At 45.3% G+C, this 27,375-nt stretch overlaps 2 protein-coding genes across 3 annotated transcripts; both read right to left on the bottom strand.

The window, feature by feature from the left end:
- Nucleotides 1-175: 175 nt before the first annotated feature.
- Nucleotides 176-26,286, bottom strand: Tmem242 (transmembrane protein 242). The gene is made up of 4 exons (XM_057761544.1): nt 26,143-26,286; nt 25,575-25,675; nt 20,565-20,702; nt 176-2,116 (listed from the first exon to the last, which is right to left on the bottom strand). Exons 1-4 carry the CDS (start codon nt 26,225-26,227, stop codon nt 2,018-2,020), a joined length of 423 nt encoding a protein of 140 aa, XP_057617527.1. The 5' UTR covers nt 26,228-26,286; the 3' UTR covers nt 176-2,017.
- On the bottom strand, nt 6,148-7,296 carry LOC130869423 (L-lactate dehydrogenase A-like 6A). Of its 2 annotated transcripts, XM_057761543.1 has the most exons (2): nt 6,897-7,146; nt 6,148-6,728 (listed from the first exon to the last, which is right to left on the bottom strand). In XM_057761543.1, exons 1-2 carry the CDS (start codon nt 7,144-7,146, stop codon nt 6,148-6,150), a joined length of 831 nt encoding a protein of 276 aa, XP_057617526.1. The 2 variants fall into 2 exon arrangements, with proteins under 2 accessions (XP_057617526.1, XP_057617525.1); XM_057761542.1 differs by having other exon boundaries at nt 6,148-7,296.
- Nucleotides 26,287-27,375: the final 1,089 nt, after the last annotated feature.

The following is a 27,375-nucleotide window of genomic DNA, read 5'->3' as shown; positions in this document are numbered from 1 at the left end:
GGGGTTGTAGGCAGTGCCCACTCCACACACCCATCAAGCTGCCTACTTTTCTTCTCTGCATCCAACCAGGACTGGTTAGAGAAGATGGGTAAGGATTTTTTTTCCTACTCCATACTTGCTGATCAAGCTCACAATCTTTTCTTGGATTTTTAGCAGGTCACATGTGAATCTCAGACACCGATTACACCTGTTTAATTAACAATACAGCAATTTTAACAGGGCAATGTGGTCTAGAGAAAAATGTTACATTATGCACTTGACATTTCATTTAAAGAGTTCCTTTAGAACTAAAAGGTTTCACTGTAGCAGATTTTGAATGCACTTTATGGAACACGGTTGCTGACTAATTAGGACCCAGGTAATTCTAAAGGAACTACACTCCTGACATTCAGCCAGAGGGTTTCTCTAGACATATTGACATACTCGAGTTTTTCCTCCTTAACTATGTGCACAATCACTTCCCATCAGCTTTCTGTAAGGGATCACAGAGCAAGCACACAAGGGGTTGGATTCTTAAGAATTAACTTCATTAAGAGGAGGCATCAAAGGCTGGAGAGATGGCTCAGAGGTTAAGAGCACTGACTGCTCTTCCAGAGGTCCTGAGTTCAATTTCTAGCAACTACATGGTGGCTCACAGCCATCTATAAGGAGATCTAGTGCACTCTTCTGGCCTGTAGGCATACATGAAGGCAGAATGTTGTATACATAATAAATAAATAAATCTAAGAAATGAAAGAAGAAAGGAAGGAAGGAAGGAAGGAAGGAAGGAAGGAAGGAAGGAAGGAAGGAAGGAAGAAAGAAAGAAAGAAAGAAAGAAAGAAAGAAAGAAAGAAAGAAAGAAAGAAAAGATAGAAAGGAAAATAATTGGCCCCAGTGCCCAGGTGACTTTCTGGCTACCATGGTTTCAGATAGGCAGCAATTCTGCTCTATTTCCTTTCACCACTGGGATGACATTACAGACGTCAGTCAGAGTACAGGGACTCAGAACCAGTTTCACAACAAAGTGCATTCTACAGCCGTGATGTTGTCATTACCACTTCTGCACAAGTGTTCCTGTCTGGGTCACCATCCTCTGTTGCTGGTGTGTTGTCCCATGTGCAAGGATCTACAAGTCCTTCGAGGGAGGCCCTCAGCCGTGTACCAAGTCGAATCAGACTGTGTTCAGGACAAGCTGCACCCGTTTCCAGTACTGGGTTCACTGTCTTGGAGATTGGTCAATAGGAACACACTTCCCAAGTTCTTAGTCATCTGAGATAAGATAGGCTTTGAAAATTCATTCAATTAGATATACTCAGGTCTGTACTGCTGTTAGGAGTCTGTCTGTCATGACTTTTTTCTTATTAAGAGTTTTCTTTTGAGAATTTCACATATGGGAACTGCTTGCATCATTTTCAGCCCTCCTCTCCCCACTCCACTCCTTCATTGTCCGCCCTTGCTCACTTTAAATCCACAACTTCTTCACTATTGTTACACATGTACACAGGTGTGTACACACAACCTACTGAGTTCCTAAAAATATTTAGCTTTAGTTTTTAATTGTGTACGCATATGGGTGTGTTCACAGGTTTAGTCAGGTGCCCACAGAATTCAGAAGAGGACATTAGATGCCCTGGAGCCGCAGCTCAGGTGGGTTTGAGTCACCCAGAGTGGTGGTGGGGAAATGCCCTGGGATCCTCTGCAGGTGCACTGTGTGCTCTAATCACAGTCAGCTCTCCAGCCTTTACAAAAATGTTCTAGCTTACTGGTTTTGCAAATATGAAACATGGTTTATTGTTCTAAACAGAAATATTTCCTCTGGGACCCCTCCTCAAGGGGAACGTCTCAGTAATTAAATAGTTGTCTTAGCTTTAGGAAAACATTCCTTCCCTGCACCATGGGCAGATGGCTATGGCTGTGGCCGTGGGTTCGCCGGCCATCTGCACGTGTTCCTAGAGAGAAGTCACCCAGTCCTGTTCCGATGGGGGTTTCCAAAGCTGCCATGCCTGCCGCGATTCTCAGGGAGCTGTCCACACCCATCTCACTTAGACTCCAGTACTTCCTCCCACTTAACAGCTGACTCGGAGTTCTTGGGAATCGTTGGAAATATGGATTGCATCTTACTTCGAAAGTCCTTCATCTAGAAGAAAAAAAGTACCAAATGTCAGAAGGAGGGAGGGATAGATGAAGTGCTTAGAGGCAGCATCTTGCTGAGCGGGGGACACCCGGTTCGCACAACTGCGGAGCAGATAGCAGCAGTGAAGCTGAGCGCTGTGTTCAGCACCGAAGAGAACACTGCTCTTCCAAGAGTGAACCTGCTAACTAAACAACAGACAGCTTCACTCCTGGTCTAGACGGCGACACGTGTAACTCAACAGACTCCCAGGATGCGCATCTACAATCTACAGTGCGCATCTACAAGGGGACGCATGGTGGCTTCCATTTATAGAGATGCAGTGGGCAATACAGTTTCTGTCCATCTAAATACATGATTATACTCAGACCATTCAACGTCAGAAGTTTAGAGCTGGAGAGAGAGAGAAAAAAAAAAACTAATGACAAATATATTAGAATATTCTCATGTGCCAGTATGAAAAACCCACACTGAGATTTCACCAGTGAAAGGGGATTAAAGCCAGAGTCAAGGAGGGGTGTGCAGACCTCTGTGCAGGGCATCACTGATGTGGGGGAGGGCAGTCTCCCTGGGTGCACACTCGGTGCATCTGACCCTGCCCCACAGACCCCACCAGCCACACCCAGTCACATCTTCCTCTGGATGCAGGTGCTGTGCTGGTTCACAAAGCTTCCAGGACTCTGCAGCAACCAATCATTTCCGAAGGAGGCTATTGGAGATACAGGTAATTTTTCTTTTGCTGTTGATGATACATATTTATTTCAAATGGAGGTTAAATTTGTACCCTCTTGCCAAATTCAGGGTTTACATCGTTTTCAGTCTTGTAAATTCTAGGCTAGCACACAGCCTCCGTAGCATACACTTGGTGACATGGATGCTGGTGTTGGAGAGCCCACTGTTCAAATACCAGCCACTGTCGTTTTCTCGCCAGCATCCACATATGCAGAAAGAAGACAGCATATACTCGCCTGAAGAGTTGTGAGGATAAGCTGGGCGGTGCACACAATGCACAGCCCCCCCCCACCTCACAGTGAGCACTCAATCTGAGGCCACGGCCACTGTAGCATTATCCAAATGTATATGCTGGATTCTGAAAACAAAGCTCGCATGGGTGTGGACATCATGACGTGTTATGGACCATTTGGTGTGACTATTTTCACCATTTATGGAATCTGTAGGAGGCCAACTGTCTGGGTCCTCTAGATCCACATATCAAGCTTTGCATACTTAGGCAAACACTCTGCCACTGAGCCCCGAAAGCACATTTCCCAGTTCCCATCTTGTGTTAGGCAAATATGAAAACCACTGCTCACAGACACCTGCCAGCCAGACAGGTGTATTCAGCTAATCTTGAATACACGCATGGGCATTGCCTTTCCTTACCATTTTCTCTGGACTGTATTATGATGAGCCTTCATGAGAGACTCTCCGCGAGCACCAGCAACAGTGCTACATCCATGACATCTGTGGAGAGGGACTAGGACAGAGGAGGGGACTCTTCTGTGGTCACAGATGTTGTGACTACCATATGCAAGTGGTCGTAGAGGTGACCCAGATGCTGAATACCCAAGATTCACATAAAGAGCGGCTTGATAAAAACACCAATCACAACCTATGAAAGGAACTTCACAGAGATGTTTGGGTTTGAAAACTCAATGCCTCTCTGGCCACGGTTTGCAGTATGCTGCTCCTTGCCTTTCTGACTGATGTATTTTACAACTTGTGTTCAACTGTCTAGCACTGAAGACCAAGAACAATTGCTTTCCATGGTTCCTCATCAGTGGTAACTGTGGTCAGCTGCTAGGAACAAGGCTAGGAGGCACAGGTGATGCTAGGAGCGCTCTCTCTCTCTCTCTCTCTCTCTCTCCCTCCCTCCCTCCCTCCCTCCCTCCCTCCCTCCCTCCCTCCCTCCCTCCCTCCCTCTCTCTCTCTCTCTCTCTGTGTGTGAGTGTGTATGAGTGCGGGCACTGCTCTATCCCCCACCCCTGACCTCTTTGCCTGTCTCTCAAGCCTCAAGGGCTGTATTATTATTTGTTCCTGAGGTCGTGAGTTCCTAGAAGACTTCCAATGTGGACACTGAAGACACAGGACAGAGGACCCTGCGAGCCCTGTGCCTTCCAACTGTGGGGATGGAAACCCAGAGTCCACTTTATGTAATAAACAGACTCCCAAGTTGCTTCAAATAATGGGGCTCCATGGGGTTCCAAGATGGTATTATTTATATGGACAGTATCTATCAAATATGTATCAGTGAAGGCCATACAAAGGTCAATAAATTATTCCCATTTAAAGATGCCCTTGGAAAAAAGATTTAAGAGTGAGTATCACTAAGTTTAATCCGAACCTAAATATACTAAGGAAAATTCACAGCTACTGCCATGGAACTTTCCCTCAGCCCCCAGAATTGATGACTGTGAGCATGCTGATCACATTACTCCAAAACGAAACTCTGGGATCTCCTCTGCTCTGCTCTTGTTGGTCAGGGAGAATGTTTTTTTATGCTATGGGTTTCAGGGTCACCCTTATAAGCACAGTCTGTGGGCCGCCACAGGCTGTTTCTGGGAGTGTTCTGTGCAGGGATTAAGGCATAAAAGGCATTCCCTAGAGTATCAGGCCCCAGAACCTTGTCCTGAAATACTGCTGTCCTCAGAAGCCATTATTGGAAATACGGACATTCAGAGAAGGGGTCTGACTGATACTTTAGATGTTAGAATTGAACAAAGATTACGCCTCTAATAATGATCTCGTTCCCACTCCAGCAGCTTCCTCAGGGCTATGGAACCAGTATGCCAGGAACAAGAACACCAGCGGTGTGGCTGGTGTATTTATCATTTACCCCTCAAAAATGAGCACCAGACGAGTGTGTCATGCAGTTGGGGAGGCAGGTCTGACTGCATGGCTGTGTCTGCACATCTGCCCTGCAGCCACGTGCACGTGGGTGCTGCCCCCCACTACCATGGCACGTCTGGGCTGTGGAAGAAGAAACTGAAAACCATTTTGTCTAATGCATTATATATTAAAAATTTGCTTAAAATATTCAGGTTCTCTCTAATCGCAAAAATCCTTACAGAATCAATTCTAACAGGCAAGTAGTTGTTGCCACTAAAAGCTGAGTTTGAAATAGTTTTTTTTTGTGTTTTTTGTTTTTTTTTTGTTGTTGTTGTTGTTTGCCTTCTTCGTTGAAAGGCTCATTCTGTTTGTTTCCTGTATAAGCTCTGCTAGTCAGTCCTGCCTACAGTCTGACCATCAAGGCTTCCATGTTCAGTCTGCTTCCTTCCCATCTCCTCTCCCACCCCTCCCCCGCTCTTGAAGCAGCTGCAGTCCACATTTCGTGATGCCTCTAAACAAATATATGTAAAAGTATATTGTCTAATGTATGTAGAGTACCACGTGGGTGCTGGAAACTGAACCTGGGTCCTCGCAAGAGCAGCAGGTGCCACCCTTCCTGTCCCCTTCATAATATCTTAATGGCTCAGGGAGGCCATTCTAAGACAAGGCAGTCTCAAAATGTATCACAAAAATTTTTACATAATTTTATTTTTAAATGCAGGCGTTAATTTGTTTCTAAGACTTATTTTATATATGAGTATTCCATCTGCATGTACACCCTTAGGCCCGAAGAGGGGATCAGACCCCCATTACAGATGGTTGTGAGCCATGATGTGGGTGCTGGGAATTGAACCCAGGACCTCTGGAAGAGAAGCTAGTGCTCTTAACCTCTAAGCCATCTCTCTAGCCCATATGAGTTACTTTTTAAAATGGCATAGGAGTGGATATAAATGTACCAACCAGAATGGACCAGTATGTGTTCTTACGAATCAATTTCTTGAACACCACACCAACAGGCAAGAACCAGTACTTGAAACACCAAAAATACCTTTAATGCAGTCACTCAGAAACTGAAAAGGCAAAGTCACCTGGCAGCTGGATGCCACACAACAGAAGACCAAACCAGAGATCAAAACCTTCAGAACCCCCCGTTCACGCCGCATCCGCAATACTGCATCTGTTGTCTTCGGCATCTTTACAGGGCTGGCCTAAAACTTGATATCTTTCTGAATTTTCCAAAGTGTTTCTGCACTCTTCACCATCTGGGCTTCCTCTGTGGGGCTCAGCTTCACCTTTATAATATCGGAGATGCCATTTTCTCCCAGGATACAAGGCACGCTGAGAAACACCTCTTCTTTTATTCCGTATAGACCTTTAACTTTGGTGGAGACTGGATGTGTTTTCCTGAGATTCCTCAGAATACTTTCTGCAATGTCAGCCACAGACAGGCCAATGGCCCAGGAGGTATAGCCTTTCATTTTGATAATCTTATAGGCACTGGTAATCACTTCTTTGTGGACATTTCCCCACTGCTCGGGGTCTTTGCTAGTTCCTATGGCGGAATTCAGCTCTTTCAGAGGCACCCCAGCGATGTTCACTCCACTCCACACGGGGACACTTGAGTCTCCGTGCTCCCCAAGGACCCACCCGTGGCAGCTTTCAGAGTGAATCCCAAGCCTCTCGCCAAGCATGTAACGGAAGCGAGCAGTATCTAGGTTGCAGCCACTTCCAATAATACGGTTTTTGGGAAACCCGCTCAGTTTCCAGGTTACGTACGTTAAGATATCCACTGGATTGGAAACGACAATCAATTTGCAGCGGGGGCTGTGTTTGACAATACTGGCGATCATCACCTTAAAGATGGCTACGTTCCGCTGGACTAAATTCAGGCGCGTTTCGTCTTTCGCCTGGCGCGCACCTGCTGTGATAACCACTACCTCCGAGTTGGCAGTGACACGGAAATCTTTGCTGCAAACAATATTTGGCATTTTCATGAAGACGCTGCCATGCTGGAGATCCATTGTCTCACCCTTCATTTTTTCTTCATTACTGTCAACAAGGGCAAGTTCATCAGTCAAGCCTTTCGCTATAATGCTGATGGCACAGGCCATGCCGACTGACCCAGTTCCTATAATGGAAACCTTGTTGTGGAGAATGGGCTCTTCGGAGCTGAAGTGCTGGATAAGTTCACCCTTCAGGGTCGACATGGTGGAAGTGGGAGTGACGCTCCACCAGGCCCGGCTGAAGGGCACACGCAGCACCCGACTGGGCCGCAGAGCTAAGCTCAGGTCCCTGAGATCCACTCCAGCTGCACTCACTCTTTTGCTGGCTCGCAGGATCCCCGCAGCCCAGGCCATGGCTGCTCATTAAGGTGGATGAAGTTAACCGGGTGAGGAAGACGGTTGATGCCAGAACGGTAGGTCGTTGCCCTGTAGTACAGGCCCAGACCCTCCTACTGCGGCTGCGCAGCCCCCACCCAACAGCGCTGCGCGTGGGCTAAGCTCAGTTTGGGTCTTCCAGCTCCGCCAACAGCAGGCCTGCAACAAGGCTTAATAAAGGGCTTTTGCCCGCAGCAAGGAATATTGGAGTTAGTTTTACAAACTCCTACTCTCTAATGTTGATATACAGAACCCAACCCTGACCCCTGGAATTAATTGTTTCCTATTCTCACTGTGTTTATGACGAATAGTTTTGGCAACAAGAGAGAAGATAGATCCTTGAGCCACAACAAAGGTGGCCGTGCTGTCTACCAAGAGGCAGCATGGCGGGAGGAACAGGTTCCTCGTTTAGTGTATTCAGCTGGAGATCCTGCTTAGGAAGGATTTTTGCCGGTAGCCTAACTGTGGGGCATGCCTGGACAGGGCAGGAGTGAGAGGCAGAGCGTGCCTCCTCTTTCTCCGGCCAAAGGTCTCGCGATCGAGTCCAGATTAAAAAACAAAGCAAAAGTTTTGCTACAGCTATAAATTCTAACGTAAATATCTGATATGTGAGCCCCAAAGGAGTCATGACGCAGGGGTTGGGAACTGCTATCTAGACTGATGACAACTGCCCACCCCACTGTATATCCCCTCCACCTGGACTCTCCCTGCTAGCCCTCTGCCTTCCCTCCTTTCTCAGGAGTCTAGTCAATGCTCTCCTATAGCAGATCTGTCAACCTTCTAAGCAGAGTGAATCTTTAAAATGCTGTGTTACCACTGTGCCCTGCAGCCATGATCGGTGTGCTACAAACAGTTAAATGTAAAAACCCACGGATGTGCCAGAGGGGGCTACCTTTTTCTGTCAGCACAGCCCTGTCCTCTAGGACATATCTGAGTGCAGGGACAGGGATCCAGTGAGGGCTGTGAGGGGCAGAGCAGGCCAGGTCCTCAGGGAGCTAGAATTCTCAGGGCAGAAGCTAATAAGGTGGGTAGGTGAGGCCCCTTAGGGCCTGTTTGGAAAACTAACATGAAGAAATTCCAGAGGAAGCTAGGGTTAGTTAGGGATGTCTTAGCTACTTTCTTCAGCTAGGCCTTTCCCAAACCTCTGCCACATTAAACTGGAGCAACAGCAACACCCACAGCGCTGGGAGCACAGCAGAACAAAGCGTGGGAGCAGAGAGCACTTCACTCCTTTAAAACTATTTCAGAGTTGAGAACTCTTGAGCATAACCAGCAGAGGAAATCCTCAGTGAGGAAAAGAGAAGCTGAGAGGGCCAGGCCAGCGCTGTAGCGGACCTGGAGGCTGCTGCAGTGCAGTTCCGGCAAGGAAGGTGCTCCCCGTAGAACAGAGCAAGGAGGGTGCTCCCCGTAGAACACAGCAAGGAGGGTGCTCCCCGTAGAACAGAGCAAGGAGGGTGCTCCCCATAGAACACAGCAAGGAGGGTGCTCCTCGTAGAACACAGCAAGGAGGGTGCTCCCCGTAGAACACAGCAAGGAGGGTGCTCCCCATAGAACACAGCAAGGAGGGTGCTCCCCGTAGAACACAGCAAGGAGGGTGCTCCCCGTAGAACACAGCAAGGAGGGTGCTCCCCGTAGAACACAGCAAGGAGGGTGCTCCCCGTAGAACACAGCAAGGAGGGTGCTCCCCGTAGAACACAGCAAGGAGGGTGCTCCCCGTAGAACACAGCAAGAAGGGTGCTCCCCGTAGAACACAGCAAGGAGGTGGCTCCCCGTAGAACACAGCAAGGAGGGTGCTCCCCATAGAACACAGCAAGGAGGGTGCTCCCCGTAGAACACAGCAAGGAGGGTGCTCCCCGTAGAACACAGCAAGGAGGGTGCTCCCCATAGAACACAGCAAGGAGGGTGCTCGCTGTAGAACACAGCAAGGAGGGTGCTCCCCATAGAACACAGCAAGGAGGGTGCTCCCCGTAGAACACAGCAAGGAGGGTAACATGAAAACTAGTTTTAAAAACAATTAAATTAAAAACTGAATTGTGCTGCTCACAGATTCAGGTGATCCTCAATGAGGGTATTTACAAGTCTTAGCCTTCCATGTGGAACACAGGTATAGAAGACCACCAGAAAGGCACCCAGGCAGGAGGGCTGTTTAAGAATTAAACACTAAAAAATGAACTGGCCACTCTTCTGATAAATTCTCCAAATCACATTTTTGCATCATCATATTCATTTTTAAAAAGATTTATTTATTAATTACGTACCCAATATTCTGTCTGCATGTATGCTGCAGGCCAGAAGAGGGCACCAGATCTCATCACAGATGGCTGTGAGCCACCACGTGGTTACTGGGAATTGAACTCAGGACCTTTGGAAGAGCAGTCAGTGCTCTTAACCTCTGAGCCATCTCTCCAGCCCTATCATCATATTCATAACTGCTGATTCAATGTGAAAGAACAACTCAGATTAACCAGTAAAAGGAAAGGGATTTATGACTTTAAGTGTTTGGTTTGTGTAACTATGTACCCAGGGTCACGAAAACATTTCTTAGGGAAAAGGGTGGAGAGGGGAAAGAGTTAAGAAGCCCCATGCTACAGCCCTGAAGAAGCTGGCTGCACTGCAGAGCAGCAGGTGGGGGTGGGCAATTGTGCGTGCTCACGAGTTAGAAGAGACAATCCCGGGCTGTCGACTGAACTGGGGGGATAAGATGATGAAGGCATCTCCTCAATGGGCAAGATCAAGGGAAGAACACTAGAGAACCGGGAACTCTGCCCAGTGTGGGCTGTCATCAGACACTACGAGACAAGTAGGTGAAGATGGTCTGTGTGCATCTTGGAGGAAGGGAGGGGGGGAGTGGAGGACAGATACTGGAGAATGAGAAAACATGGTGGGATGTAATTATGAAAGGCAGTCTGGCTTTCCTTCCGGGCAGCTTTGGTGATGCTGGCATTCAGAGGGAGCGTGACTGATGCACAGGGTGCAGGTTTGGAATAAATGAGTTCAGTGGGGAGTAAAGACATATGACACCTACAGTGTGTCCAAGGTCACCCAGTGCTAGAACCCGACACAAAAAGATGAGGGCCAAGGGAAGGGCTGTGAGCACCACTGTGCGCTCAGTACGTCTGCGCCAAGGCAGACGTGAACAGAACTGCCAGGAAGAGCCAGACTAGAATCCAGAGAAGAAGGAACCTTTTTACAAGTGCAAACAACCGACATTAGCCATCAAGAACAGGTTGTCATATTCAGCACAATTCACAGAATGAAAACAGATGTAGCACATTAAAAGTTAATTTGTTTTTGAAAGAGGGTCTCCTTACATAGCCCAGGCTGCCCTTAAAACTAGAAGAGTCATGTATGGGATTATAGTCATGTGTAATATCATAAAGATTAGCATACAAATAAATGAATAAGGAGGAGCCGAGGGAACGGCCCAGTCCGTAGAGCGTGTCCTGCATAAGCATGAGGCCCTAAGTGTGGTCCCAGCACCCATGGAAAAGCTGCTGCAGCAGGGTGCACCTGAAGTCCCACGACTGGGCAGGATATCTGAGGTTTCCTGGGCAGTCTAGCCAAATTAGTACACTTTAGGCTGAATGAGATGGAGAGAGATTGAAGTTGTCTAACATTGACCTTTGGGCATGCACACACACACACACACACACGCACGCACGCACGCACGCACGCGCGCACGCGCGCGCGAGGCATGCACGCACACGTGCACACACGCACACACATTTTTTAAGTATTCTGGAAATCTCTTAGTTAGGAAAATCCAGTTTGAGAGAATGCTTCATTTTCTGTATAAAACTGAGAAGCTAATAATTACAGACAAATCTATCAACATATGTAATGTTTCAGAACTCTATCTGTAAGAGACTGATCGATAAGAGGTGGCCTTCACATGAAGTGTAAGGGAGGCGACAGTGTTAACTCGGTACCCAGTGCTGTGTTTAGAAAGAAGTGCTCATGTGAACCCAGTGAGCTCAGTGACCAGAACCAGGAAACTCACCCCCCCCCCCGTGGGATCCACGCGGGAGCACTGAGGTGCCTAGGCCTGGTTCCTGTCGGGCTCCGCACACCTCGGCTCTTCCAGAGCCGCTTATCTCCCGTGAACCGGCGCACATTCCCCCGTCATAAAATGCGCTCAGGCCCAATCTTACTTATAAAAAGAAAACGGTACTTTTTTTTAAAAGAAGTACTTTGGAAATGTACTCAAAGAGCAGATTCCCCCTCCCTATACTTAAATACTCCAAGTCATTATCCCCCACTTTAAGCTGAGCAAGACCATGTGATTCAGACCCTCTGTCTCCAAACTGCTCTTCCACATTACATCAACTGCCTCTCCCCAGCTCCAGCTAGGTCACCCGAGCTGCTGCTGTGGAACAGGAAATAGGGTGACGGACGTTCCTGTCACCTCAGACTTCCACGGTGCTACTTCCAATTCATTTTTAAATGACTCCGGGAAACTATTCCTCAATCTGCAAGGCTGACAGAAGAAACAGCTGCCAGGTCGCGATGACTGTGCTGCAGCTCCAGCAGATACTGTCAGAGGCGGAAATGAGGCAGAGGGGAATCAGAACAAGAAACCTGCTCTTCTTCCCAGGGCAGAGCATCCGATCAGGCCACTCCAAAATGGCTGCCATTAAACAATTTGCCAGGAAATTCAGGTTTGCTTTTCACCTTTAGATGAACCAGTGAAAAAATATCCAGCACTGAGAAGCCTATTTCCCTTCTTAGACACCTTCAAAGTTAAAACTTGGGAGTCTTCCCACAGTTTCACGTAACTATGGGCAGTTGTTTCATCTGAGACATCAGAGTGAATGGAGGAGGGGTAAATGCAATAGTGAGCAACACTGGCAGACAGCACACGCATGTCCTGGTCCCTGGCCAGACAGACACAGGCATGTCCTGGTCCCTGGCCAGACAGACACACGCATGTCCTGGTCCCTGGCAGACAGACACAGGCATGTCCTGGTCCCTGGCAGACAGACACAGGCATGTCCTGGTCCCTGGCAGACAGACACAGGCATGTTCCAGTAAGAGACACTGGGGAGACAGACACAAGCATGTTCTAGTCACTGGCAAGTTCTAGTGAGAGACACTGGTGAGTACTGATGAAATTAAAATTAGCAAAGAGGACAAAGGAAGAACCCACTGTAGTTAGTGAAGGCCTCACAATGGCATAAGGTTTAGAAGTAAGCCTAAGATGCTAACATAAAAATTATGTCTCAAAAATAAGAGAAATCAATTTATATATATATTAGCAGTTACAAAAAAGAACTGGAGAAAATAATTTTTTTGAAGCAGTCTTGCTCTATGGCCCAGCTGGCTGGAACTTAACAGCCCAGGCTAACCTCAAACTCCCAGGTACTGCAGGTGTAGGTGTGTGCCAGCTTGCCAGGCTGGGCAAATAAACAGGCCAGAGTGCATCCTCTCCGTCCTAGCAAAAAGAAACCACTTCCCAGGGTCTCTCTGGATAGAAAACAGCTGCAAGGTGCTTCATCCACACATAGAGCTTTTTGGGTTTGAAGAGGAGGAGGCTGGGCTCTTGGGAGAGAAGCAGGCAGGACCCAGGGGACTGTGCAAGCTTCCAGACACAGCTGTCTCCAGGTGGACCTTCACTGCCAGAGACAGCAGATGTTACAGAGAAAGACAAGCCACCAACAGCCCAGGGGCTAGGAAATATATGCGCCCTTAGCTTCTCAACTTCTCAACCTTTCTACACAGCCTCTTAAAAGCGCACATCAAAAACATTAAAAAAAAAAAAAAAAAAGGCCCTTGCTTCAACATTAACATTTTCGGTCTTTACAACAATTTTCTTCATCGAGAAAAGTGCACTAAGATGTATGTGTAACAGGTTCACTATAACACCAGGGAGATGTCAGTCGCCAGGCAGGGCTGATTAAGCAGATGATAGTAGCTAATGGGGTACCATGAAGTCATTAAAAGTGAAGATTTATGTACTCTACTGTGTGAAGATGGCCCCACGACTGTTCAGTGAAAAATAACCCCAGAGTAGCACATGCAAGCAGGAGTATGTTCATCTGACACTATGGATGTGTCCTCAGACGGAGAGGACAGGTCTGATAGGAGGCCCCATGTGATGTGGGAAGGTCATTTGTCAATCTGTTTTGAGTTGATTTCATTGGTTAATAAAGAAACTGCCTTGGCCCTTGATAGGACAGAAAATTAGGTAGGCGGAGTAAACAGAACAGAATGCTGGGAGGAAGTGAGGCAGTCGCCATGCCTCTCCTCTCTGGGACAGACGTGATGAAGCTCCGACCCAAGAAGGACGTAGGCTAGAATCTTCCCTGTAAGACACCACCTCATGGTACTACACAGATTATTAGAAATGGGTTGGGCAAGGTATGAGAGTTGGCCAAGAGGGGGCTGGAAATAATGGGCCAGGCAGTGTTTATATGAATACAGTTTGTGTGTTATTATTTCGGGTGTAAAGCTAACCATGTGGGAGCCGGACAGGACGAAAAGCAGGCCTACCCGCAGCTCCTTCTACACCCATGCTATGGACGCGTCCTCAGACGGAGAGGACAGGTCTGATAGGAGGCCCCATGCTATGGACACGTCCTCAGATGGAGAGGGCAGGTCTGATAGGAGGCCCCATGCTATGGACACGTCCTCAGATGGAGAGGGCAGGTCTGATAGGAGGCCCCATGCAATGGACACATCCTCAGATGGAGAGGGCAGGTCTGATAGGAGGCCCCACTCTACCAGTGATTATAATTCCGTGTGGTGGGGTGGGTGGGCGGGATTCTGTTCTACTTTTTATATGGAACAATAAGTAGTTTTAAAAAACATGAATTATTAAAAGATATTTTAAAAACATAGGCTCTACATATTTGACACACATACATATTCACCCATAATGGATTCCACATGTTCTCCAGAGGTTCCAGGCTAGTGGATGGTGGACACGTTGGGAGGAGGGGCCTAGTGGAGGAGGCCCAGGAGGCACATAACAGAGATCGTGCTTTCATTTCCTCCCAGTCACCCAGACCCGAATAATCACACAAATGCTGTATTAATTACAACACCATTTGGCCAACAGCTCAGGGACATTCCTAGCTAGCTCCTACATCCTAAATCAACCAATTTCTATTATTCTGTATCTTACCACAAAGCTCATGGTTTGTTACCTCACACTCTGCTTCTTGGGCACCTGCATGGCGTCTGCCGGACTCTGCCTTCTTTCTCCCTGCATTCACCTTCATTTTCCCACCTGGCTATATTCTGTCCTACCATAGGCCAAAGCAGCTTCTCTATTAACCAATGGAAATAAAACATATTCACAGCATACAGAGGGGAATCCCACATCAGAGGTCTGCTGGGAAGGGGCATTTGGAATGTGGACTGTCTAGTCTTCCTGTTTCTTGACTTCCTGTTTCTTGACTGGTGGTGTGAGTGGTTCACTCCACTGGGTGTGCCTGCCACGGCTCTCCATCACTCCACAGGAGCAGAGGGCAATGGGGCCACTCAGCCATAGGCTGGGACTTCCAAATCCATGGGCTGAATAAGTCTTTCCCAAAGGAAATGAATGCCCTTAGGTACTCTGTTACAGTAACAGACTGACTCAATATGTAAGACAAAGCCCTCCTTACCCAATAGCAAAAAAAAAAGTAATGCAGTTAAATCTCCATTTATTCATTAATTTAAAATAAAATCTCTGGATAATTTAATTTGCTACAACAGAGAACATTTTCGTTCCTGGTTTTTTATTACAATTGATGTTTAGCTCCTATAAAGGCAACAGCAGTAAACTCTAAATTTCTACCAGCAGGCATCATCAACACATTCCATACAAGCTATGAGAGAAGCCAGTTTCTTAGAAGCACAGAAACATCGAGCCTAAGACTTCTGGCCTGGGAGGAGCATCTGCACTGCCGTTCAGCATGATACAAGATATGATATGAAAGATTCCACAGTTTCACATTCGGCACCGCCAGTTGTGGTGACTGCTGGGCCGAGATGACAATGGCGCAGCACAGGCCACAAGCAGACCTCCTTCTATACAGTATAACTGCAAGAGTCAAGAAATAGTGGGGCAGCTAACAGTTCACCTTCCGAGAAAATAAAGGACAATGTAGTCTAGTTATGAATAAGGTAAGCCTCTCTGAAATCCTCTGACCATCAATTAATTCTCCGTAAATAATAAAAGGAGACTAATGACAAGAATAACAAGGCATGGCATAAGTAACATGCCAATAACTAAATGGCGGTGTGCTTTCTTCCACAAACAGGAACCGCTGCTTATACTGTATCACTCTCAACTATCTGCTAAGCCACCTGCCCTGATCACAATCTAATCACACTGTCCCCAGTGGACTTGTCTGGGCTGGACGGGCAGTCTCATGTAATCATGTGCACAGCAGGTTTAGCCAGGTGAGAGGAACCTACAGGGAAATTTTGTGTTTCCTCCTCCACCACAGTAAACTACTGAGATGAAATATCACCTCAATAATACTCAAATGCTAAAATACTGTAATGCAAAATGATCAATGAACTCACATAGTGAAATCAAGCTGTACTTGCTGGCTCAGTAGTGGTCAGGGCACTGGGGTGGCTGGAGCTGAACTTGGAATGGTTTCTAAGGGCTTAACTTTTAACCCTGAGCAAGGCCAGTGCTTTGATCAGCTATGCAGAAGCTTTCAGAAGCTGTTGTTTTGGCAAATCTCTGATTAAATTCTGCATCACTATATGAGATATTTTTTTTTACATTTGAGGTATTATATGAGTTTCTGTATGATGGAATTTCAAAATACTATGTGCAAATAAATAAAGTACAGCAAAAATATTTTAAGACACTGAAGGTTTGACTTGAGTAATTTGTACATGTTGCCTCTCAGACCAGTAGAGATAGCTGTGAATTAAAACAGGAAGGCAGGCGTTTTGGGCAGTGCTCACAATCAGCCACTAGATGGCAGGCAAGGGGAACTGGGTCTACAGCAGAAAGAGCTCAATTCAAGGTAACTACTGGCAATTTAGAGACAATGGAGTTGATTTTGAATTATCTGCTTTTATCTAGGAATGACCACCTCACCTACATACTGGGTGCAGAGGCGTGGGTTATTCTGCTCACCATCTGCTGAGATTGCCACTTTAAATTGTAGAAAAATGGCACTTCCCCAAATGAGGCTGGACACACAGATCCAAGTTCACCAGCAGTCACAGGGCAGCCTCCTGCCTTCACTCAACAGGCACAAAGGGAGCCTCCCAGTTTTCTAGGGGCCTGGCACCTCTGAATGGGAGGGAAGGTGTTAGCATTCTCCCTTAGGACATTAACACGCAGTGTCAGAGTCCACGTGTTTGTGCATGATCTAATGCTAACCAGAAAACACATTTTCTCCCTCAGATGTTTTACTTAGGTAATAATCCTCTTATTGGTGTCATAAAACAAAGTTGTTCATGATCTAGAAACTAAAATAGCACAATCTAGCCCACGAAGCCAAATCCTCAGGAGTGTAATAACCTACTTCTGTTGGTCTATGAAAATTTAGATTCATTTCTTTTGATGACCCTTATTTTTTCCTTTTATTGAAAATAGACTTTTTTCCTTACATAATCTATGCTGATTATAGTTCTCTCCCTCTGCTCCTCCCAGTTCCTTCTTCCCTCCTCCCCCATGTGGAACCACTCCCTTTCTGTCTCTCATTAGAAAACAATCTGGCTAAGGGATAGTAATAAAATAAAATAATAAGACAAAAACGATCACGTTAAAGTTGGACAAAACAGAAGGAAAAGGGCCCAAGAGAAGGCACAAATCAGAGACTCGCTCATTTGCATACTCAGGAATCCCATAGGAACACTAAACTGGAAACCATAATATATATGCAAAGTACTAGTAGGGTAAAAAGAGATTAAAAATATACATAAATAAAAGTAAAAAATAGTATTTTATTTCTTTTCTTTTTCTTTCTTTTTTTTTTTGAATTTTTGAGACAGGGTTTCTCCGTAGCTTTTGGTTCCTGTCCTGGAACTAGCTCTTGTAGACCAGGCTGGCCTCAAACTCACAGAGATCCTCCTGCCTCTGCCTCCCGAGTGCTGGGATTAAAGGCATGCACCATCACCGCCTGGCTAAAAAATAGTATTTTCTTAAAAGAAAAAGTCCTGACCTTGTGAGACAAGAATCCTCCAAAGATGCTATATAGCATTTGGTTTTTGTTGATCATCCACTGCTGGGCGTGCAGTTTGCCCTTAAGAGGAGTTTGTTTCCCAGGCAGACCCTAAATTCTCATTTGCAAGAACTTATCAATTAAAGATGGCTTCTGGGTTAGGACTGGGGTATGTGTCCGCTCCTCCTGCAGCCCTGGGCTCCATTCAGGCCCTATGCATGCAGCCTCAGTTTCTGTGTTAATCATGTTGAGTTAGGGGACCTTGTTTTCTTGGTGTCTTACATTCTTTCTGCCTCCTCTTCCACAGGGTTCCCTGAGTCCTGAGGGAGGGACTTGATAGAGACATCCCATTTAGGCTGTGTATTCCATGGTCTCCCAGTCTCTGCATAGCATCTGACTGAAGGTCTCCGTATTTGCTCCCATCTGCTGTAGGAGGAAGCTTCTCTGATGACTGGGGAGGAAGGCGCTGATCTATGGGTACACAGAATGCCATTTTATTGCTGTGTTTTTGTTTTTAGAACCACAGCATTTAGTTATATTCTAAGTCCCTGGGCTACTTAGTCTCAGGTTCTTGGTCACCCAAGCAGTGTCAGGAATGGGTTTCAATTAAGGAGTGTGTCTTACATCAAGTCAGATACTGGTTGGTTATTCCCACAAGCTTTGTGTCACCACTGCCCTAGTGTATCTTGCAGGCACATCAGCAGCATAGATCAAACTCATGGCTAGTTCGGCGTTTCCATTTCTCCTTTGGTAGAGTGCAGAGCACTTTCCTGTACAAAGATACTAGCAGGTAGTAGGGAAGGTTCTCTGTAGGCACCAGTTCAGCTTCTCCATGTTCAATGAGTTGTGTAGATGTTGTCTTCAGCAGTGGGGCCGTGCGTGTGATGACGCAGAGCACTCGAGTCCCCCACCTCAGCTCTCACCCCGCTGATGCCTGCAGCACTACACACCAGGGACGCTAGCTGTCAGCACCATCAGGCCATTGCAAAGCATCAATGGCTGTCACTTCCACAGGAGCAGAAGTATCTTCAAACAGACCCCATGCAGGTCAAGGAAGTCTCCTGGGCTCCTAGGCAATTGTGCTTTATTTTTGGTACAAAGTAATAAAAATAAAATCTTACATAGATGGGGTGCATTGGGAGGTAAGAGTAATCTGTGCAGTTTTTAGAGTAATATTGACACTATACTAATACTTCTAATTCTTAGAGAATTATTTACCCACAGTCTATTATCCGTTCACGTATTTCTGTCAACATTCTCCTGCATGGGTTTTCAGCCACCACCCTCTTGTTACACACAGCTGTAAATCTTTTCTTCCCCTGCCCCTGGAGCCTCAGCATTTTACTGCTTCAGACAGTGCCTTAAGACGTCTCTTCTACAGGAGAAAGGCCAGTCTTGTAGGAGACTGACGCGATTTAGAAAAGCTTGTGGAGCTACCAAAAATCATGTGGATCGGATCAGCCAAATCCATCACTCTCTTTCCCTTCCCCTATTTTATTTCCCCTCTTAGCTAGTAGAGGTAAAATTGGAAAACCTAGGTCCTAAATAGTCAGAGCGAAATCCCAAGCTCCAGTCCTCCTGGAAGAGACCTATGTGATAGTAGGCAAGTGACTCAACCTTACCACTCCCCAATATTAGCATCTTCTAGATGGCTATGTCTCCATGGCCCAGTGTCTGAAGTGGGAGAAAATGGAACAAACACCACCAATCATTGACAATCCTGCAGTCCGAGTTTCTGGCTTTTCTAAGGGGTCCCCAATCTGCTGTGAGAAAAGCTGAAGAGGAATGGTGACTGCAGGAAAGGCAGGAGGCAAGAACAGCTGCCATGTCTCCAGTGTACTGTGAGCGCAATGCTCGTCTTTAGTTAAATAAATGTGGAAAATGCTCCGTGTGTAGAAGGCTGCTGTGGCAATTCCCCCAATTCAGTCAGCTACCAATCCTCCCACTAGAAAACAAAACCACCAGACTTCCCTGCTCTCCACTCTTCTAGCTATGACCTCATCATTCTCTTCACAGGGAGCCCAAGGCTTGTCTAGACTTACTGCTTCCAATGTCTCCCTTCTGTTCTCTTCAAATCCATCCCACTGAAGCTTTCTACCCGTGTCCTGACGAAGTCCACAGGCTGAGCTCAGTGACCACTCGGTGTTCCTCCATGTATCTTCATCAGCATGTAACACAGCGACTCTTACTATTTAGCACTCCGCATCACCATGCAGGCTCCCCAGTCCACTCCAGCACTTTCTGCTCATTCTCTGGCCTGCATGCCGCCATGCTCCCCACCATGGCAATAATGGACTAAGTCTCTGAAGCTGTGAGTAAGACCCCAACTAATGCTTTCCTTCATAAGAGTTGCCTTGGTCATGGTGTCTCTTCACAGTAGCAGAATAGTGACTAAGACAATATGCCTATCTAACACACAGCTCAAGCTCACAAGTCCCACACTGAGTCCGTGATTCTACCAAAACCTGTTCCAGCCACAACGTCCCCTTCCATTTTCCAGATGCTCTATCCAATGCTAGGAGAAATCCCACATCCCATCACCCGCAGCCACCCCTGCCGACTTTAAGTATGAGAAAGCTCTTTCTATCCACGCCACTAACACCACCTCTGCAAACCACCACCCCTCCCATCTTTCGGTACAGCCTGGTCCACAGAGCTTCTCACTGACTATTTAAGAAAAAGGGAAGAAACCAGTCATTCCTAGTGTATAGTTTTTAGTTCAGGGTATCTATTTTATACCACGCAAACACGTGTGTGCATGCACACACACACCCTTAGAACCTTTCTCTGAAACGTACATGTTAATAATTTAAGTAATTAATTAAAATGCCTTAAAACTGTTTATGTATATGGATGTCAGACAATATAGAAAGCAGTTTCAAGTCAGTGACTTTATTAAACAGGTAACAGCAATTCATACAGAATGAGCATTAGCTCTGAATCAGTCACTAATTATATTTGAAAATCTTCAGTTACTAGCAACGGGAAGTTTGCTTACATATTGGTAAGAATTTAGTCATCTTCTATGTCATTACTACAGAAGAGAAATTATATGCAAATCTAAAAACCAGAAAGTTTAGACAACACAAAATCAATAGCCAGGTGCCAATCACCAGGCTGGTTACTTACACTGTGAACCCCTAAAGCTTTCCAGACTGCAAAGCTGATCACGCCGACCCCACACCAGGCATAAAGAGATCCCCAGCCCAGGGCTCGCAGAGCAAGGGACGACCCACTCTCTGGTAAGGCAGCCGTGGCCATAGTGCCCTGGAATGAACACAGAGAGCTTGGGTAAAACACTCAGTAAATGTACTGGAAGCGTTTGCAGCAGATTACAGTTCTCCCTGTGTAATAACCTGACCTAAGAGGCCAGCCCAGCCTAAGCTCAAATGGCAGCTTTGCTACCTCTCTAAGCATGTGAGTCTCTGACAGATGGATATTGGAATGTGGGGCACTGTGGTCGTTTATCCTTTCCGAAAAACCTGGAACATTCTATTAGGCTCGTTGGCATTTTCATGAAAACAGCATTAGAGTAAATGCTAATTTGATGAGGAATGAAGGATTTACAACACTGTCTTCCACTTGGAAAGATTATTTCACTTGACTAAAGCTCTTCCTGTTTTTAGAGTGGTCTGTACACTGCTGAGCACACTCAGTGTGGCCTTTTCTATGCACATACTGTGTGACGGCAGGCGCTAGCCCCAGCATGGACGCCACTCTGCTAACCTGCTTGCCCGCAGCCTAACATCAAGACCCGACTGGTGGATTCTCCCTGCTCATTTATTGACACTTTCAGTAGAAATCTCAGACCTAACGGGTTCCTGAAATCCTTCTTTAGCCATTTCCTATTATAAACACAATATACTCCAGTATTTTGCTCCTTTTCCACACTGTGGCAGTTTTTGGGTTTTGCAGGCTCCACTGCACCATGACTTTGAACTGGCCTCAATCCCTACCCAGAAGCAAGGACATAAACCAATATTATTCTGTTAGGATCAGTTCCTATGCTTTGCATTATCTTTTTTTTCTTTTTTTTAAAGAAACAGATCAAATAGCCATTTCCCTCCTGGAAAAAACAGGAATTCTACACACACACACACACACACACACACACACACACACACTTCAAGGTCTACATAAACCCGCATTTATTTTACTAAATCAAATACAAAGATAACCATATGAAAATAACTCAAGATTACATAGCAATATTCACAACAGAATCTCAAATTTTGCCTCAGATTTTTAAGAATAGGTATGCCATGTTTGTGATCAGTCACCTAGTTTGTGAGTTGAAAACATTAATTATTGTCTCCATATTTCCAAAAGTGAATTTTAGTAGAAGCTTGATGTTGAAGACTGATCACGTTTTTTTCTTCTGAGAGAAAATACCAAATGCTGTTCACACTCTCTGTTCAAAATGTTCTAGATAAAGTTGACTCTCTGCAAAAAAAATTTAACTCACCATAAATGGTATTTTATAAGAACATAAGACATAGCTATACACATAGTCAGCGTGTCTTGTGTGCAGGCATATGTGCATGTGTGTGCATTGTGTACTGGCATGAGTGCATGTATGTATACATACATGTTTTTAAAGCTCCATTTCCCTTCACTGCCACATTTTTAAGTTAAAATTAAGGCTTCCATATTTGGAAGTTAAACTGACAAATCACAGCAGACAGCTCTGTAATCTTGAGATATGGGCACATAACAACAGGCATGTATTTTTCATGGACAGCATTACATTTAGTCTCATAGTCATGTGATAAAACCTGTGTAAAAAGTACAGGTTTAAAAAATAATCTTGGAGGGATGGATATAGCTTGTTGGTAGCATGCCTAACTAGCATGTCAGCCCTGGGTTCCATTCCCAGCACTTACATGTGCACAAACATGTCTGTCTTTCTGTCTATCTGTCCCCCATACCTCCTCTTTGTATCTCTTTGATGTATGTGTGCATTAACAGATAAAAGAAACTCAAGGGAATAATTTTTTTACTTTAGTTTGCACTTTGCATTTTCCCCTTTCTCTTTCTTCAAGAAATTGCAAAGAAAAATATATGTTCTCTCAATACTATTCTTTACCAACTTTCATCTTCCTAGTATAAGACTCAGCAATTAGAAAATAAAGCACTAAGGGAATGATTATCCCCCTGAAATAGAAAAAGCGTAGGCAGTTCCCAAATGAAAGGCTGGTCATTTGGAGGTCCTTTTGGGTTGCAATTTGAATGTTTCCAGGGTAGAGCACAGATTATTTGAATAAGAGTATTGCTAAGAACAGTACCATTTATTCCTCAGGGGGACAAAGAGGGAGAGTGCTATGTTAGACTGATTGCTTAACCCAGCATGCCTCCGTGTCTTGCTATTTAGTGGGAACAGCATCCAATGCCTTAGTGGCTGTGTGTGTTAAATGAGTGAGGTCCTTGGAAGAGCGGCTAACACACAGTAAGCATTCAGATGTTAGGAATTAGTACTGTGAACATGACAGGAGACTTCCAGGTGGTGACTGCACTACACAGCCGAAGGGTACTTCTTGAATGGGTGCTCAGTACAAACCCAGTAACTGGATGCTGTCAGGCAACTGTCTGGTAAGTGGGGATTTGCTAATTTCAATGTTTCCCCGTGTGGGAAGCTTACATAATATTTTAGCCACTCTATGCAGTGTTTCTAAAGTTCTTTTATACATGAACCCCAAAGATGTTCAATTATGTGGGTCTTATTAATATTTAACATACTAGAAATTAAAACAGAAATTTATCCTTCATTCATTTTAAAATGCCAAATCTATTATATATTGCTACAAATCCATTTTTATATTTAAATAATTATCTTTCCAACTCCCAAAAAAGCACAAAGATTGCCATTTTATGCTTTTGTTAATGTTATAAATGTCCAGCCTAAAAAGTGGCTTTTCATATCTATAATTGATCTTTTATAAAATGTTTTCTTATATTTTTCATTGATAGCTGGAATATATGAATAAAACTCTGGCCTCACACAGATGTGTGGTTAGAAAAAGAAGTATTTGATTAGCTTTTCTTCTTTGTAATATACCAGTACTGAACAAAAAGCCTTCTGAAGGTTGTCACATAGAGACCTATTAATGGACATTTTTTTTTGTTTGTAACATTCAAATCACTAGTCAGCTTTGCACTGTGAATGGATATCATTCCACACAGAGTGACTGTTCAGAAGGTACTACCTTACTAAATTATACAGATCTTCCAGCTGTTGATCTCATGTGCTAAACAGTATTTTAAAAGCGTCACTGAAATCATAACATCTCACCGGCAAAGCTGCTGATTCTGAGAAGCTGTCAAGCTCATGATGGTAGTTACGAGTCTAAATGTTTTCGCTGACAGTGCTTACTATCAGTGGCAACAAAGATTGACAGCCGCTCTCCTGAAGAGCCAGTTACTCATGTGTTTAAGGAAATGTCTGCAATACCCCACTTTTGGGTAGCTGACAGCCTGTCAGCTGTTCCTTCACGAAGAAGATACTCCTCGGGGAAGACGTGCTGGTTCAGCGCATGAGGAAACTGTTTTTCTAGAGAAAAACATCTCACGTCACTGTGAAGCAGGGGTGCTTCATGCACACTTCCCACCTCCTCATAGGAAACTTAAAAGTCGGGCACATCCAAGTCTCATTAGCGAATATAGTAATTTTACTGCTTCAACAATAACATTTACCTAATGCTGGTTCATCTGCATTTTGTTTCAATGTACTGGGGAATTACAATGAAGGACTTGATGAATGCAAGGACAGTCTTACCATCCTCAGCACTGCTGCCATGATGATGCCAAAGGACGGAGTGTCCGCTTTAGTACACTACCACCCACGGCTCTAAACACGAATAGGAAAACAGTTGTCTCAAGGACCATCGGGACTCTGGGGACCACAGTGTAAAACTGTGTTAGACCACAAAAGGCATGTGTGATGAGCCAATCCCAGAACAAAACAGAGCATCAAGCATCAATACGTAGGAACATGACAATACCTAGTTTTCATCAGATTCTTAAATAGATCCCTGACCCAAGGGTTAGTATAATTATAATTGTGGTTTGGAAATCAACACAACTGTTAAACACCAGTATTGGGTGGGTCTTAATGATATCTGACACAAAATAAATTTCTTCTCTAAAAATACTGCATGATGGAGGGAGAAAACGACCCATAAGAGCCACAGAAATGATCTTAGCAGCTCTATATGCCTTTGGAATATTGAGAGGGAACTGAAAGGCATTTTACATACAGTCTCTTGTCATTACAGTATTCGTAAAGCTTAAGAATGATTATTACAGACAAGTGGGAAGGGAATTGGTTTATGGTTTTTCACGAAATATTCTTCCATAGCACACATCAAACCAACTGCATAGTTATCTGTGTGAATATCTAATTTTATCTCTCACAGCAGACAGTTTCCAGAGGGATAGACATGCTGTTGATTTTTGTACCCTTTCCACCTTTAATAGTAGAGTGCCTGAAACATAAAAGATCCCAAGCACACGTTTGCTGAAGTGATGAAGTAATGAATAAATCAGCCATGTGGATGGGAGAGGAAAAGAGGAAACATAACAAGCAACTACAAATAAATATCAGAGCATTTCCCACCGACCAGGGAAAGTAAGTGCATGACCTCACACAGCGAATGTACGCTCTGGCTCAGAGAATGAGGATCTTCTGTCTCAAGAGGGTTACAGCTATCCATCCAATGCTTTCTGAGCATCTGTGTGCCAGGAAATTTATAGGGACTGAGGGTGAGCAACGCTTGACCCTTGCGTTAAAAAAGACAAAATTTTGACTCATTTTAAAGAATGCTAACATTTCAAAATGTATGAAATAGACTTATTTCTTGCAGCTAGCATCAACAGCTTAAGTGACAGGGTCTCTTGTTATCAATAATAAATTACCAAGTCATGCTGTGAGTTGGAAAGGCAATGGATGCGTTTCCAAAGTTTGTTCTGTTAAGAAAGCACACGAAAAACGTCAAGATTGACAACTTGTATACTTTTAAATCCATAAGATTTTGTGGATGTGCTTTTAAAAACAATGCGAAGGTTTCACTATTTTTTACTATGCAAAATAGCCATCCTTTGTTAAAAATAACAGTGCTGCGAATAGATTTTGGAGTCACAAACCTTATTGAACCACTCAGGGCTTTTCTTTTTAGCTAATGATAATGTTGTTACAAATCCGGCCAGCATTCCCGCTGCTGCTGCAGACCCAAGGAATATTCCACCTGCCAATAATTAGGAGAAGGTATTTAAAAATAAGTTTAAAGTAAAAAAAATTGTCTAAAGGAAGTCTCAGATTGCATTCAAAATGTGAAACATCAAGGCTAAGAAGCTCTCGAGAAAACCTGTGACCTCACGACCTCTGGTTCCCGCGGACACTCTTAAGCACGGCTCTTCAGAGCTTAGATTGGGTGTTTTCCCTCCCCCCGTCCTCTACGACAGTAGTGCGAAGTTGCTCCACAGGAAGAAGAGATGGTGGCAATCAGAAAAGGGCAGGATACCAAGAAAATCTACAGAGAGGGTGGGTAAATACAGCATGGACCGGAAACTAGATCTGCCCGCCCCTGCCCAAGGAGACTTCACCCGGTGACGTATGGGCCCCATGGACTGAGTTCGGGGTAAAGCACAAGACAAGGGCTCTCAGAGCGGAATGACTTCGAGAACATTCCATTTCAGCGCGGGGCAAGCATACCTTTAATCAGGAAGAGCCTATCGTCCGGGGACCCTACAGCCTCTAGTGGAGAAGGCTCGCCAGGCTCTGAACCTGCGGTCTCCATGTTTAAAGTGTCCTCTACGGTGTCCGTTTCCTAAGAGGACCGAGTGGAAGCGCAGGGGAAAGAGAAGAAAGGTTCCGCAGAAGCGTTCCCTGTGCACGCTGAAGATGGGTCCGGATCACCGCGGTGTCCCCCAACACTCGTGAGAGAAACGAGAGGATTGCTCTCTGTGTCCCCAGCCCAGAACAGAGGGCGGCGTCCTGCAAGGAAGCCTCCAGGGGAGCATCACTCGCCTTCTACAAAGTGATGACTTTTTGGACTTTAGAATTTTTGTCTACTTGAAAGAATACTCAGCTCCGACTCTAGGAGGCAGTGAGGGGTCGCAGATGGAGCCAGGAGCCCAATTTCCGCCTGGCGTGGATCCTGGAGCTCAGTTCACCACTAAGCCATACACTATATTAAAGGGTTTGGCCCACGCTAGCATGCCACGATTGTAACAGGCAAGCCTCAGTATTTGCCCCGTTTCTTTCTGAAAAATTTCGGAATAGTTGTTACTTTAGATTTAAGTGACGTGCCCAGTCCTGGAAGAGAACCAGCCTACTGACTCCGATGGACACGCCTTCCCGACGATCTGATTTGCCCAGCAACCTGATTTGTCCGCCGGCAGTGGGCGCGCTGCGTTAGCTAAATGACTGAAAGAATGGTACCAGCCCAGACAGCAGAGCACAGAGGTGTGCTCTCAGGGCTTGATATCACTGGCTCCAAGGCTACCCTGGGGTTGATGGGAGCCATAGCAGCCTGCAACCCGATCATTACAGTCTGGGAGGACGGTGTGCCAAACGGCGATGGATTGAGTAAATGACCATTGAGGGAAAGAGGCTAGTGGGAAGTTGCAAGCGTCTCTCAAAAGTAGACAGGAGACTCATGACATCATCTTTTAAAACAAAGCCAGCTCATTTGCCTCGATCTTTTTCTGGTCACTCTAGGGCATAGGCTTCTTGAGGGTGGAGGTGGGGAATCTATATTCATTTTGTATTCCCCTTCTCTCAGCGTATTATCTGGTCATGTATAATAAATGAGCGTCAGGAGAATGAGAAAAATGAATGCATTGGGTTTTGCAGCAGTTAAATGCATCTATTTAGCTCAAACCTGCGTTCAAAACCCAGAGCACTTCCCATCTGTGCGAACTTGGTGTTATACAGCTTCTCATT

This window comes from Chionomys nivalis, chromosome 2 (assembly GCF_950005125.1).
Source record: "Chionomys nivalis chromosome 2, mChiNiv1.1, whole genome shotgun sequence".
Classification (NCBI taxonomy): domain Eukaryota; kingdom Metazoa; phylum Chordata; class Mammalia; order Rodentia; family Cricetidae; genus Chionomys; species Chionomys nivalis.
The sequence above is the reverse complement of the archived record's forward strand: the minus strand, read 5'-3'. Positions and strand labels throughout refer to the sequence as shown.

Coding starts and splice junctions, on each gene's coding strand:
- LOC130869423 (XM_057761542.1), bottom strand. CDS start 7,296: ATGGCCTGGGCTGCGGGGATCCTGCGAGCCAGCAAAAGAGTGAGTGCA.
- Tmem242 (XM_057761544.1), bottom strand. CDS start 26,227: ATGGAGACCGCAGGTTCAGAGCCTGGCGAGCCTTCTCCACTAGAGGCT. Junction 20,703..25,574: donor GCCCTGAGTGGTTCAATAAG/GTTTGTGACTCC, acceptor TGTTCATTCCAG/GGCACTATGGCCACGGCTGC. Junction 2,117..20,564: donor AAGCTTTAGGGGTTCACAGT/GTAAGTAACCAG, acceptor TTTTTCTTCTAG/ATGAAGGACTTTCGAAGTAA.